The sequence below is a fragment of the Eretmochelys imbricata genome, chromosome 5 (assembly GCF_965152235.1).
Source record: "Eretmochelys imbricata isolate rEreImb1 chromosome 5, rEreImb1.hap1, whole genome shotgun sequence".
NCBI classification, from domain to species: Eukaryota; Metazoa; Chordata; order Testudines; family Cheloniidae; genus Eretmochelys; species Eretmochelys imbricata.
Window position 1 is genome coordinate 23,115,719 of NC_135576.1, and position 15,780 is coordinate 23,131,498.

At 41.5% G+C, this 15,780-nt stretch overlaps 1 protein-coding gene across 1 annotated transcript in view; it reads right to left on the minus strand.

The window, feature by feature from the left end:
- MTMR12 (myotubularin related protein 12) overlaps window positions 1-15,780 on the minus strand; it is a 63,094-nt gene that overhangs the window by 15,191 nt on the left and 32,123 nt on the right. The window contains exons 6-10 of the mRNA XM_077816720.1: window positions 15,593-15,686; window positions 13,497-13,620; window positions 12,555-12,630; window positions 9,782-9,888; window positions 5,341-5,465 (exon numbers count right to left, since the gene is read on the minus strand). Coding sequence (XP_077672846.1) covers window positions 5,341-5,465; window positions 9,782-9,888; window positions 12,555-12,630; window positions 13,497-13,620; window positions 15,593-15,686 — 526 coding nt within the window. The remainder of the gene's footprint in view (window positions 1-5,340; window positions 5,466-9,781; window positions 9,889-12,554; window positions 12,631-13,496; window positions 13,621-15,592; window positions 15,687-15,780) is intronic.

Consider the following 15,780-nt stretch of genomic DNA (forward strand, 5'->3'; position numbering starts at 1 on the left):
GGTGTCCAGAAGGGCCACTGTGCACGTGGTTGCCACTGTTGCAGCCACGGTGCCGGGTACGGATGATGATTCGGCCAGGACCTGGACCTCCTGCTCCGTGATCTGCTGGATCGAGTTGAATCCACCTCCGACTCCGAAGTTTCTGAGTAAGAAGACCATGGAGGAGCAGTCCCCTGGGTCGCCAATGAACAAAGACTCGACTCCGGGGGAGCGGTGCACTTCCTGTGCCTGTGTGGGTGGTGCCGGAGATGGAGACCGACAGGCCATCATGGTTTGCTTACCCCTGGAGTGAAACAGGGGGCTGGCAAATTGTCCCTCTTTTGGGGGGAGGACAGCACTGGGAGGCGCGTCAGGTTCGTTGCTGTCTCGAATGCCTCTGGTGTTGATGGTGGCTGTATGTCCACCAGATGGTCTGGGGACATGACTGGACCCCGGCTGAGTCATGAGTTGACGAAATCCTGGGCGGAAGCAAGGCAGAGGCGGTCTGTCCCGAGACACTCGTGGACACCGCCAGCCCTTTAGGTTTCGAGGGGGGTGATCGGTCCCTCAGCGGCCTCTTCTTTACCGGCACCGGAAATGGAGAGCAGTGCCGAACTCAGGCCGACGCCCTAGGGCCCGAGCCAGGGCAGTGCCAGTGGGCTTTAGAGTCTTTAGCCAGGCCCATTTTGCACACCACAGGCGCCGAAACAGTGCAAACCGAAGAGGATGTGCTCGGTGCTGGGTCAGACTGTGGTCTCAATGCCACCTGCATGAGCGGGAGTTTTAGCCTCTGATCTCGGTCCTTAAGGGTTCTTGGGCAGAAACCCTTGCAAATGCAGCACTTGTCCTTTTGGTGAGTCTCACCAAGGCACCACAAGCAAGAAGAGTGAAGATCACTCTTGGGCATAAATTTTCCACAGGACTTGCAGAGTTTAAACCCCAGAGACCAGGCATACCCCCGAAGGGGAAACAAACTAACAATCCACTACTAACTATATTAAAAAAACTAACTGTAGAGAACAACTATTGAACTATGTACACTAGGACAAAAAGACACTGCTAAGGCGCTTGCTGTAAGAGCGAGCAAAGTTCCAGCTAGCTGTCATGGCAGTAAGAAGGAACTGAGGGGTGGGGGGTTGGCAGGCCCCTATACTGGGCGCCATGAAGACGTCACTCCAGGAGGTGCCCAGGCAGACCCTACGGACATTGCTAGGGGAAAAATCTTCTGGCTGGTGTGCACACACCTGCTTGACATGAAACAATGAACAATCACTCGAAGAACTAAGTTTTTTTCTCCACAAAATAGAGTTTTACATCATATATATTCATGTCTTATCTAGCCTTAAACTCTGAACAACTGGGGAGGTTGTGGAATTTTGACATCCCCAAGTGCAGCAATTATGGGGGAAAAGAGATTTTTCAGACAGACTAAAGAACTTAACACTTTAACCTGTCTAGATACTTTTATGGTCCTCCTCAACATCTTGTGAGTGCTTCACACAGACTACATACAACTCCGAGCATGCTTAGAAGGAAGATATCTTGAGTCAGCAGACTTGCCTCTTCATTTACAATGTATGGAAGCTCAACAGAGTTGATACTTCAAAAAAGTAAAACAAATCAAATACTTTATGACATATTTAGGATTGGCAGGATTTGATTTTAAAATCAGTAACTGTTGGTAAATATTAATTCTAGCGGACACTGAAATTGACAAAAAACATTTAGTGGAACAGTCAGCGAGTCTGCAGAGATCGGGTGTCACTGTCCCTACAGATGTGCAGGGAGCCCTCTGCAGCTCTGCTATCACAACCCTGACTCCCTTGCTCACCTTCCAGCAATATGGGAGCCATCCCCAGGCAGGAACTGTTCAGCAGCAGGGTGGCCTTCCCTGCAGCTGGGGGCTCGTCCCCCACCTTACAGTCCTGGATGGTGGGTCTCTGCCCGCCGGGGGAAGAATGACCGCAGCCTCCCCTACTCCTTGCACCCCAGTGTCTTAGGCCCATTGGCCATACAGGGAGCCCCATCAGCCCCACTGTCAGCACTGCCCTAACCCCAATCTTAGCCTGCACAACTGTAAAAATAGAAGTACATAAAATAGAAAAAAAATCTTAAATGAAACAAGTCATCAATATTAGAAAAAAATAGAATTCTGCCAAGCCTATTTATATTCCTGATGCTTCTAAAAGAAGGGGAAGATTTTTTTTAAAAATCCAAGCTTTTATATGTCAGAGGAGAAAAAGGCAGACATCACATTTTTCTAAATTTTCTTTCAGACTCCTTTAAAAGAAATACTTTGCTTGTATGACTGTCATTATCTTAAAATAATTAAGTGGAAGAGTATTTTCAGATCTAGGTTTTTTAGTTTGAAGCTGAATTATAAGAGTCTTAACTGATTCAACTATATATTTAAAACAATCTAGATTAGTTTTAATACACGGTTTAATATCCATGTACAAAAAACTGTCAACTGTTGGAAATGGGCTATCCTGATCATCACTAGGTTTTTTTCTCCTGCTGATAACTGTTCACCTTAATCGATCACTCTGGTTACAGTGTGTATGGTAATACCCATTGTTTCATGTTCTCTGTGTATATAAAATCTCATAGAATCATAGAATATCAGGGTTGGAAGGGACCTCAGGAGGTCATCTAGTCCAACCCCCTGCTCAAAGCAGGACCAATCCCCAATTTTTGCCCCAGATCCCTAAATGGCCCCCTCAAGGACTGAACTCACAACCCTGGGTTTAGCAGGCCAACGCTCAAACCACCGAGCTATCCCTCCCCCCCAGTCTCCCCACTGTATTTTCCACTGCATGCATCCGATGAAGTGGGTTTTAGCCCACAAAAACTTATGCTCAAATAAATTGGTTAGTCTCTAAGGTGCCAAAAGTACTCCTTTTCTTTTTGTGGAGGAGAGGACATTTCTAAGCAACAGAAGGCAGTTGGATTAGGTACCTAATAGCAGCTGCAAAGGGAAAAAACTGCCAGGAGGCAGGCTGATCGTGTGAGATAGCTGACCGTCACACGTTTAGTAGCTACACACTAGCTAGCTGAAGTCAGTGGGTAAACTAGAGGGCCTACTAGAAAGAAGGGGCAGTGGGACTACTGGAGGAGCTGCAGAACCAACTCACAAGGACATGCTTTTGATGCAGAAAGGGTTACAGATTTTTCCTACTAAGAAGTTTTCACATTTAAAATGCTCATCTAAATTGGAAAAAAAAAAAAGTTTAAGGTCTCACTAATATCTTTATTCTGATATCACCACCAACAGCTGATAAGTAAATAGCCCATGTTATATTTGCAACCACCACCACCACCACCACCAGATATACTGAACTTCCTTAAGTCAAGAAAACTGAAATGGTTATATGCCATCAGGGTTTGCAGCTTTAAGTCAGTAGGACTTGTGCTCTTATCACTTAGGGTTATGTCTTCATTGCAGTTAGCCCACATGAGCTGCACCCAGGTTAACCTAGCCTATGTACAGGCAGCTACCCTGCAAAGCCCTACCCGCATTCCTGTGTCCACTGCTGTAAGCCCCATGGATTTCTGGGGCATATCCCTAGGTTCTTTGTGTTGTAGTAGGATTCTTTCCCAGCAAATTGCAGGACAATTTATCTGTCCTCGGCACATGTGGAGAACTGTGAGAAGGTACTACTAGAGGACTATCAGCATTGAAGTAATTTAGCTTGTGTCCTGTCCTCACTATAAAACGGGCAGGTTACCAGCCTGAGTGAAAGCCGAACCAGGTCTCTAATCCACATGCCCAGTCAGGCCAGTTAATCTGAGTTAAAAATTTAACCCTGTGAGAGGTTTTTGTGTGTGGACAGGAGGGCTGTAAGGGGCAACATCTGAGTAAGAGTCCAGGATAACCCCACAGTAAAGACACACCGAGTGCTTTTGAAAATCCCACCCATAGGAGTCAAATTTTGGCCTATACGTATAAAAGTTCACAGTAGCTTAGTCAACGGATTGAAAGTCTAATTCTTTTTTATTGTTAAAGTAATTTTGTTTTGAAGTGATAAAGATTTTACACCAGTTTTAATAAAAATACAGTTTTAGAACCTCATTCTGAAAACATTTACGCGCATGCTTAACCAAAGCCCAAGTTGTCCCACTGGCTTCAATGACACTACCTCACAAGTAAAGTTACATATCTGCTGAAATGCTCAGAGGATCAGGGCCTAAGTTTCAATATTTTGTTTCTGCCTGCGGCTGTCTTATAAAATTCAAATGAGACCCTATCAGTGGCATTTGAAAAATTTAGCTTATAAATGTTAACCTAAAATTGTAAGAGCAAAAAAAATTCAAATCAGTTCTACAAATTCACAATCTGATCTAAATCAATGGGTTTTGTTCAAAAACAAGTGATTTAAATTAATGATTTAATCCTTCCCCTAAATTGCAGCAGAGTGACTATACAATTTAACAGCTCTTCTCTAGCCTGTTTTAAAAACTGTTTTCTCTGCAGTTAACACAAATGTTGTCTCTATCTTTAGTCCTGTCCACATACGAAACCCCTGAATTGGAGTGTCAGGAGGTATAGGCTACAGAACAACTTGTCAGCTGCTCATAAAATCACTCTTGTTATTTTGCAGTGTCACGTCTCTCACCTGAGCTAGGTTAACACAAAAGTAGTTAACTGGAGTGTAGATAAATCCAGTTAACCAGGCAGTGAAGACATGCCTCAAACAGCACTTCAGAATTTAAAAAGGTACACCAAAAATGGTGAAAGTTCATTTAGTCATTATGTTTGCAATATATATTGTTAATCAGGATGAAGTCAAACTTAATTGCATTTGTAGAGAATGTAGTGTCATCACCCCAATTATACTGGTGTTCTCTAAAATTCTGAAATACCTCCAAATACTACCAATGCCTATTTGCAAGTATTTTAGGGTTAAAAACATTGATATAACCTCATTTTAAATAGGTATGGGAGGTCTGAGACTTCTGCTTAACAGTGTTCTATTTTAACCATTAGATTTTAATGAGACTTAAGTTGGTTTCCAATTGCTGTGTGTTCTAAGTTTTTGTAACTCATTTTCTAATGGATACAGTGACTTGTTAGTGTGGGCTAACAATGTTGACAACAGCAGGCTTCCAGTTTAATACATCAATCAAATATGCACAGATCTCACTTGAGCTGCAGAAACAATCATCAGATAACTATTCAGAAAGGGCTCCTTTCACCCTACAATCAGAAGAAACAGACCACCAATTTCTTACATCAAGAACTGTATTCAAGATCTGTTAGAGATGTAATTGAGTATCTGGATGCAAAATTAGCAAGTCTCTAAAGGAACTTGTATCACTTCTTGGTTCTTCCCACCTCATTTAACTCTAATTTTAACTTACCTATCAGAAACAGCTGTTTAAATCTAGTGTATGCAGCTTGAATGTCTTGAAGAGATGGAAGGCTGCTTGAAAGGTCATCAGTTTTCAAGACTTCATAAGGAGGTTTGTTAATTGTTTTATAAACTCTGAATAATCAAAGAGATAAAACCTTTCAGTTTAGAGAAACTGAAACACTGGTAGTTGTCACTGAAGGTAGCAAGGTTCATGTCCCACCCCATATACACTATACGTATAGCAAAAGCAGAGCAGTTAGCCACAAAAAGAAGGTGTGCATTAGTGGACTATTTTAGAATACACAGCAACAACCTTGCTATGGGTTTGTCCATACGACAAAAGTTCTGCTGCTTTACATACGCTAGCAATCCTAACCCAGCAAAATTGTCCTGGTGTGGATGCAACTATATGGTATAAGTCCTTATACTGTCAGCTAATCTGTAATAATTTATGAATACTGTAAGCATACATTAAATACATACACTAGCAGGTCTGTCCGGATATGTACCAGGGAAGAGGGGGTGATACCAACAGTCACATCTAACAAACATTTCAAGTAATAAGAGACAATGCAGAGCCAACTGGCTAAAGAGACACAAGAGAGAACAAAGAACTTTGGCTGGTTTTCAACAGAGACACTCCCTGAATGAGTGAGAAAGGCAAGATAGTCATGAATGACTGTTGTGTTAAAAACCCTTTTCTCTGGTTTTAAGAAAGCTGTTTTGGATCATTGTATTCACCACTGTCACAGCTCCCGAAGGGAGGACTTGCAGACACTGAAGCCAGTTAGACCTAAATAATCATAGTTGCCATAGAGATGCTGTAGTTTGGGGAGCCGGCCTAATGGCATGGCTACACTTGCAGATGTAGAGCGCTGTGAGTTACACCAGCCCTTGGAGAGCGCAGTAGGGAAAGCGCTGCAGTGTGTCCATACTGTCAGATTCAAGTGCACTGGCATGGCCACATTAGCAACTCTTGCAACGTCACAGAGAGCAGTGCATTGTGATAGCTATCCCAGCGTGCAAGTGGCTGCAACATGCTTTTTGAGTGGGATGGTGTGTGACAGGGAATGTGTTGTGTGTATGTGGGGGGAGAGAGAGTGGGTTTTGGGGGGCTGAGAGCATATCACCATGCTGTCTTGTAAGTTTAGACAGCAGCAACATTCCACACTAATGGTTGCTTTGTCCCGAAGCAGATAAGCATGCCAGCTGTCAGAAATGGAGCTTTGAAAGGGCATATCCGCATTCCTACAGCCAAGTTCAAAACAATGACAAGAGTGGCCATTATGGGATGTTTCCAGAGGCTGATCGCAGTGCAGTAACGCCACACTTCATTCACACCAACGCAGGGGCCTTTCGGCCGAGGTGCAGCAAGCATTATGCTTCTCGTGGAGGTGGATTACCAGGAGTGCTCCAGCTGCAGAGTCCAGGTGCTCTAAGTGTCTTGCCAGTGTGGACCGGTCATGAGTTAGGGTGCCTGGAGCTGCTTTAATGCACTCTAACTTGCAAGTGTAGCCAAACCCTAAGAGTGGGAGAATCACAAGATTCCACCTGTCACTGTGTCTGGAGTGACTCACAGCTAAGAATGCCTGAACTCAAGACAGACTGTCAGAAAATAGGGCAGATGCCCCTAAACTGGTGGTCTATTCTATCATTAGATTCACCAAGCCAGTAATAAAGAGTACTCCTGGAATACAGAAATCCCCTTGGCACTCCAGCCCCTATTTACAACCCAGGCATACTGGACTTTATGGTGTAAGGTTACTAAAACCAAAACACACCAACAATAGGTTCTTCCAACCCCAAGGGGTTGGCCACTCACCACAGGTTACTGGATACTTCAGGATCTCACCAAAAACAATACTGTGTTAGCCAATCCTTCGTAAACTAACTGAAGATTCATTAAGAAAAAAGAAATGAGTTATTAAAAGGATTAAAGGCAGATTAAATACATTACGGTTGAATCAAAATATGAGTCTAGTTGTTAGCAGATGTATAATGTCTGCTAATCCTCCCTAAGTCTCTTAGAGTTCTTCCATGAATCTTTCAGGGTGTCCTAAAATTTTTTTGTTTGTTTGTTTTTTTGGGCGTTTTTTTGGGTGGGGGGGGAGGGCGAGATCTCAGTCCAATGGCTCAACCTCCCCCAATATAGTATTCAGTGGATTTGAGATGCCCAGATCATGCCCAAGATCCAGAATTTATAACTGGAAATAGCCAGGCAAGTAATTTTAGCACAGCATGTGGTGTTCCTCCAATAGAAGAATAGATACCCAAGTCTGTATAAAGTCCTAATAGCTCTGAAGATCTAATGCTTCACCCCTAAGGCTTCTGTCTTGTAAACACAATGTGATAGCCAAACAATTCTTCATTAAACAAACTCACATCTAAATGTGAAATACATGCCTTTTGATCTAATGACAATTGGGTATAGTTGCATAATATAAAGGAATGATAAGGTAATATAAAGACATTAAAAGGATTTACCAACTACAGGTTATTTTGGTTCCCCTGGTATATGTCTAACAGGGTGAAGGTAGGTTTCAGAGTAACAGCCATGTTAGTCTGTATTCGCAAAAAGAAGAGTACTTGTGCACCTTAGAGACTAACCAATTTATTTGAGCATAAGTTTTCGTGGGCTACAGCTCACTTCATCGGATGTATACTGTGGAAATTTCCACAGTATGCATCCAATGAAGTGAGCTGTAGCTCTCAAAAGCTTATGCTCAAATCAATTGGTTAGTCTCTAAGGTGCCACAAGTACTCCTTTTCTTTTTAGGGTGAAGGTAAATACAATTAACATCTATTCTTGATTTTTATCAACACAAGTGAATGGGCTTGTCTGTGCTATTTAACATTCCTTTGTTGCCCAAATACAGTGAATTAACACCTCTTTGAGGTCATGCCCTAAGCTAGCTAGCTGCCAGCGCCACACTCCCCACAAAAGGTAAGAGCATAATGCTTAACACCTGAGGAACTGCACTGAGACCAGAAAAGGAGACAGAAGTACAAGTAGCCCTGTAACCATGATAAACTTATTTTTGTTCAGGAATCTAAAATAGTTATACCAGTATAAGGCACTTCTTTACCTTTATAACTGCATCTATACAAAGGCTTTTACCAGCATAACTGTCAACAAAAAAAGTCACACCACTTACCAACACAACTATGCCAGTAAAATTAAGTGTAGACCAGTTATATACTAGGAAAAAACCACAACGTTAAGCATGATTTTACCTTCAGCTATACAATGACAATCATGTTTAAAAACTTGATAGTGGTAGTAGTTAGCCACTAGGCACTTCCTAGTACAGACAAGGCAGAGTTCTCAGGTAGTTGAAGACAACGGCCCAAGACAGCAAATCACATCTTGTTGTGGCTATCTGCTATTTGCATATGGTTCTTTACCTTTTGCAAAAAAGTGTTTTTCAAACAATTCTGAAAGTTTATTCAACATATCCTTCCATTATGAAATTTGGAAGCATAAGAAAATATAGGGGAAGGGTTAGAAACCTTCTCTACTGTTTAAAGCATATTAAGTTAATTATTTTAGCCCCCCTAAAAATTTTGTTTATCTTCATCTTCTTCACCCAAATAAGCTATCATTCAGCAGCTGCTTGTGGCTCAGTCTTCTCCTTTATAATGCACAGGGTGGTAACTGTTCATAGAGCCAAGAAACTACTCCTGAAAGGGCAGCTGGGCTCATGGAGGATGGCAATTTAAAACTCACTTTCCACTTCTTCCTTAGTTTAACAACCTTTAGTCCTATTTTAGATGAATTGGGAGTTGGTTTGGGGCTGCCAGTTCACCTCAACATCAAATGTTGAAAGAATTCAACTGCCTCTGTTGGTGCTGCAGCTCATTTGGATTAGAAATTGGTAACTACTTTAAGGGAAGCAGCTACATCTCCTCTACAGCCTAAATCAATGCTGGAGAAGCAAGGTTTTTAAGATTATATAACTCTGGAGGCCTAAAACAGGTTTAAGTTGAGCTTTTAAAAGGAGAGGTGTTTGAAGTTCATTTGCCTGCAAAGGATGCAACTAGACTAAGAGAATCTGTAGAAATGACAGGCTTTGCTGCTAACTGCAGCTAAAGCCTGCAGTTACCAAAAAAAAAAAAAAAAAAAAAAAAAGCTAACAGAGGAAATCTCTCCCCACCTATCCCCAAACAGTTTCTGTAGAGATTTATTCTAGTGAGTACATACATAGTTGTGAGATCACACCTCCCCCCCCCCCCCGCAAAAAAAGTTACTTGACCAATGATACCACTATTACAATGTGCGCTTAAAGTTAAACCCCTAATAAGAAATTGCTTTTAAATACCCTGGATAGAAAACAAAACTTTATCAAAAGCAATAGTCTCTTGTTGCTATGTAGGCTCACAGACATAGAATACAGAAGACAAAAGAAGCACTTTTTATAAAGGTCATGGACAGAAGAGCTATTACTGACCCATCCAAGAAAATTTTGTGCATTTGTGAAGTGTTGTCCTCTTGTTCTTTGGGAAAAGCAGACATTTTGAGAAGAGAAGCACCATTATGGCAAGACCAACACCAAATCTACAGAAAAACACATTTACCTGGTTAGTTAAGTCTCATGTATATATGACAGCTACAGGTTTCTATTTGAGTGAACATTAGACTATAAGAAACCCCTTCCTGCTGCTTTATCACGAATAGTTTGGGGCATCCAATGAATCATTCAGCAGCTATCTTGTACTTTAGAACAAACGGCAAATGCTCCAAACATGACATTCTATAGTATTACCCTCAAGAAGTTTAATCATTAGGTACAGGCAGGTTTCAGAGTAACAGCCGTGTTAGTCTGTATTCGCAAAAAGAAAAGGAGTACTTGTGGCACCTTAGAGACTAACCAATTTACCAGCAGGACAGTGGGGTGGGAGGAGGTATTGTTTCATGTTCTCTGTGTGTATATAAAGTCTGCTGCAGTTTCCACGGTATGCATCCGATGAAGTGAGCTGTAGCTCACGAAAGCTCATGCTCAAATAAATTGGTTAGTCTCTAAGGTGCCACAAGTACTCCTTTTCTTTTTAGGTACAGGCAATGGACAATGTAGGTGTAATATGTTTATCAGTTATGGTTGAGACTTTGCTCTTCCTCTGGGCTTGCATACATTGACTAGAATTGGCAATAGCTATTCCATTCAGTTTTCTTGCATAGATAAATCTTTAGACTGCTTTGTCTTGTCCAACAGATAGTAGCTGTACAACTAAAATAGGAGCTGAGAAACTCCTATGGTATGCATCTTCCTAAAACTAGCTCACAAATAGTTCTATTTTACAGGGCAGTATTACACCATGTCTCATTGGAAGACATAGATTTTGATGCACAGGTTTAAACTGCAATCTGAGATTTTCTTCAAGCAAGACTGACAGTAGAACAAACAACAAGCCATAAAGAAGAATGAATCTACACTCGAAAAGAAAAGAAAAAAAAGTAGAAATTGCAGAAAAGTTCACTTTATGAAAACTTGTTCCTTTGTCCCTCCAATGGTCCACACTTTTGGAGTGCTAACATGGAGGCATATCCTATCAGTGGCTCCTAAACTGGTCACCTTAAACAACTGGGCTTTCAAAGTCTATTTCCTTTTCATACATCAACAGAAATATGATGGCCAAATTATGACTCAGTTACTCCTATGCAACACCATTAGATGCCAACAATTGCACAAGTGTAACCAAGTCATAATTTGGTCTAGAGTATCTGCTAGTGTGAAAGAAGAAAAGCCCCAGCTTGGCTTCCACATCCAAGAGAGAATATGTAGCACTGGCAATTTGGAATACAGCTTTATTTGTAAACTAAAATTTGAACTGGAAGTAATTAAGTCCAATGGTACCATTTTACAAAAAGATTAAGAGCTGTACTTTAACAGGAAGGGGACTGATTGCTTGCATCAAGAAAACTACAAGTCTGCCACATTACCCTGTCATCGCCATCTTAACCAGAACTAATTCGGTCACAGAAGTGATTTTTAAATGTAGTTTTTCACTTGGTGTTTGTAACCGGAAATTAACTTATGGGCTTCAAAAACTTCTTGCTTTCACTAGAAGAAGCCATCATGGTAACAGCAGGCTACTGTATAACAATGCCATTTGCTGTACTCTGTCCTGTGGCATATTTGAGGATCAGAGCACTGAATTCGGTTTAATGAGGGTAATAAAGGCAGCGAATGTTTTCCTCCAGGAAGTGTCTAGTTTAGAAACTAAACGTGTGAAAGGACTTGCTTTTCATAGGTGAAGTCAATGGCTCACCTAAGCTTAGCTCAGCACCTAAGACAGAGGTCTCCAAACAGAGGAATGTTCAGGGGGTATGACAGGGCTGGGGCCAATCCCAACAGGGGGGCAGGAGAGAGCAGCACCCAGCCCCTCCCCACTCCCAGCTCTGCTCAGGTCCCACCCGCAACTGCATCCCCAGATCCTGGCCCCAGGCCTGAACCCATTCTTGGCCCAGGACCGAGGCTAGGGGCAGAGCCGGGAGCAGAGCTGCACCTGGCTGCCAGCCCCCACCACAGCCCAGCTGCAGCTCTGTTCCTGCCCACGCCCCCAGCCTCAGCCCCTGGCCGTGGCCCCACCCCAGACCACCCCCAGCCTTGGACCCCGGCGGGGTGGGCGGGAGAGAAGATCCTAAAAAGTTTGGGGATCACTGACCTAAGATGATCAGCAGTCTCTATATAAAAAAGTTGCCTTGCTCTCTCATCTCCACCATACCTTATCTGTTCTTATGATGTGACCACACATTCAGTGCCTTAACACTCACTGCTGAAGTACTGTCATAAGCACAGCAACCCAGCACCAAGCAGAGTCCTGCAGATGCCAAGAAACAAGTGCCTCTGGAGAACCTCAAAATCTCAAGGAAGACAGACTAGTCAGCAAATGCCATGAGCACGTGTGGGGTCCATTAATACTCTCACATCTGTTCATAGCCTTATTCAGATATGTAATGAGAGGTAAAGTAAAAACTGTTGCTCTATATGTTCTTTAGGGGAAAGGGGAAGCTTTATGTATAACCTCTATTTTCAGCTGCTGCTTCCACTTTTACAGGTGAGTCTGCTGTTACAGAAATGACTTCAATAGTGCAATATGAACTACATTAAGACTAATGTACTTAAATAATGAATAATTTATTTATAGACTAGTCTGTCTGAAGTACAAGTTAAAATTTTCTCATCTACATTTGTTCACATTCAGCATCACATGTATACTCACAGGAATGCCTCTTCCTTGGTACTGCAAGATCCTCTCTTCAGAGAGGGACATGGGAACAACAAAATACAATGGCAATCTAAAGAAAAGAGAAACATTTCCTACAGCAAAGAATTCCACAGCAGATTTAATGCCCCTTGTATGATGCTGGAAGTACTAGCCACAAAAATCAGAAAATCTGAATAAATTAGTAATTCCCAATTTCCTACATCAATCAGCAGCTATGTTCTGGAAGGCGCACAATAAAATGTACAAATTTTAAAGACATTTGATACTGAAGGCTAAGTACTTGCAATATGCTATCCAGATAGCTTTAGTAGTATCTTGAGAACTCGCATTCCATTGTTTTGAGAGTTGGTACATATCTGCAGTCAAAAGTTTAATGAAAACCTTAATGCTGCTGAATCTTAAAAACTAAAGGATTTCCACTTGAAAATAAGGTCTTGTCTAAACTTGAAAGGGTTTGCTGACAGATAGAAACTCACACAACTCCCTCCAGTGGGGAGAGTTGTGTATCAGCAAAAGAGGATCTGTGGGTGTGGTTTTTTGTTTGGCTGGGGTTTCGGGGGGGGGGGGGAAAGCGGGCCAACGTAGCAGCCTAAATCAGTTCCCCGAATAGAGTAAACTAAACTGGCAAAGGACCTTTTTACTGAAATAACAGTGTCTAAACTAGACTATACCTGACCTAGTTATATTAGTGGTGGGAGGGGAATCACACCCCTGAACAACATAGCTATGCCAGCAAAAATTTTTAAGCATACACCAGGCCTAAGTGTTTCTTAGGATGCTTGAGGCCTTAGAGAAATAAGTTGGAAGATGGATTCAACATGGGACGTAAAGATTTACCACTGGTGTTCATCAGTCATCATGTTTTGAAACATGAACAGTGACTTCAATATTGAATTTGCCACACACACACACTCTTACACTTGAGTTCAAGCTTACTTTTCAGAGACTTTGTAGGCTTCGTTGGCACTCAGTACTTTATATTTCATGTTCCCTTTGGTCCGTTCCAACTCCTCACGCCAATCCTTAATAGCATCAAACATCACAGTTTGGTTTTGTGTGTCTGTCAACAGAAATCCAGTTAGATATTAGGTTTACAGATTTCAGAGTAGCAGCCGTGTTAGTCTGTATTCGCTGTGTATGTCTGTATATACATACACTGTGTAAAAAACAGCCTCACTGCATTTTCTGCTTTTATGCATCCGATGAAGTGAGCTGTAACTCACGAAAGCTTATGCTCAAATAAATTGGTTAGTCTCTAAGGTGCTAGAAGTACTCCTTTTCTTTTTAGGTTTACAGAGATAGTTGTAATTACTTTGCTATCACAAAGGCATTTTTCATTGTAAAGCAACCACTTTAAACCCAGTGCATATACAGAACCCCTAATATATGAATGCTTTGAACACACCAAGTTAATGTGCCTTTGTACAGAACATTCTATGCTTCTGTCTGATCTTTACTACTTGGTCCTCAGTCAAATGCTGCTTAAACCAAGACAAGTGTTCCTAAAGTGATGATGCACACAGGGCTGGATTAATTTTCCTGTGGGCCCAGGGCTATTAAATTTTGTGGGGCACCTGTATACTAGTCTTTTTCCTAATTTAAAAGTAAATGATCACAATTATGGCATCAAGGCTATTAATGCTATACTCAACTTGCCTTTTAATTAACATAAAGCCATTCTGGCACTGGGCTGCAGCAGGGGCTTTAGGGGTATTAATTCAGTCCTGGATGAACACGAAGATCTATACATATATTTTTTTAATAGTGCTCCCATATGCTTAAAGGCTAGTTAGCAGTCTACAGCCAAGACCTACCATGTGCTCTGCAACACGTGCAACCAACACTGTTTACTCTGCTTATATGTTGCATCCCCTTCTCCCACTTTGTCTAGTCTATTTGGATCAAATGCTTAAGGACAGGGCCTGTCACTAGTGTTCAGTGCCAAGAACACTGTGACCTCAATGCTAGCTGGGATCTTCAGACCCTACTGGAATATTGAAAAAAAAAAAAATTCAATTTCAAGCTAAATGCCTGAGCCAACATCATGGTGCATCAAAACGCCTCTTGATAAAATAAATAGATGTTTTGGGTGCACAAGGAATGAAGAATCAGCAGGAACATTATTAGAACAGCACTATTACATCAGCTAGGTTTCTATTAAAACTGGCAATTTAAGAAATTGACGTTATCTACAACTGCTTTGCTTGTTCAAAATAAACAAGCCACTTTGTGTGACTTAACCAGATATGGCTAAATTGGAACTTTTAAATTATTTTGCAGGATGCGTTTCACTGATAAACCTGCTGGATTAGTAAAATTTAAGTTACCATCCATGCTAGGCTGATCAGTGCATCTTTCCTAGATGACTGGGGGGAAAATCCAATCCTGGAATAAGGGTGGGTGTGTTTATATGCAAAATCTCTTTTGAAAGATGCAAGAACAGTTTCACTCAGTCCAAAAAGTGAGAGCAGGAAGTTACATTCACCCTTCTGACAGTATTTTAGCTAAAATAGAAAGAAGTACGAAAGGGAAAAATCAACAGCAGTATTTTGTTGGAATTGGGGGAAAAAAAAATTGTATATGCCAAATGTCTGCACAAATTGATCATAAATAAGGCTACAATTTAGTCACTGGTATTTTTAGTAAAAGTCATGGACAGGTCATGAGCCATGAATTTTTGGTTATTGTCAAAATAACCAAAAATTTTGGCTCATTAAGTGGGCATATGAAGACCACCTTCTCTGGGCTAAAAATTGTATTTAAGTTTTATATTACATACAAAAAAACGACACCAAAAGCCCATTGGGGGCTAGGAGCATGCAGCTGGCACGTTTGGAGATTTTAGAGCTTTCTGCTTAGCATGTACAAATGAAAATGTTCAGAGGCTTATAACTCTGCCAAATGTAGGGATATTGTCATAGGTCTAGCACACTTCTGGGCACTAAAAATCACACGCAGGTATAGTCTGGGAAGCAGGAATGACAGCATGTGGTAGTTACAACAAACTAAAAAAAATAAAGAACTAAGTTTACCTGCATTGGTTGGCGCAGCTGTTGCATAAGAGAACAGAAACAAGCGTTTAAGTAGTTTAGGAGTCTGGCTATGATGAACTATGCCACTGACGATCTAAGAAAGGATCAACAAATATACAAGTATATATCAGATTGTAATAAAAGCCAGCTGATGCAAAGAGCAGCTGACCCTCAAAGGCAAGCCAAGG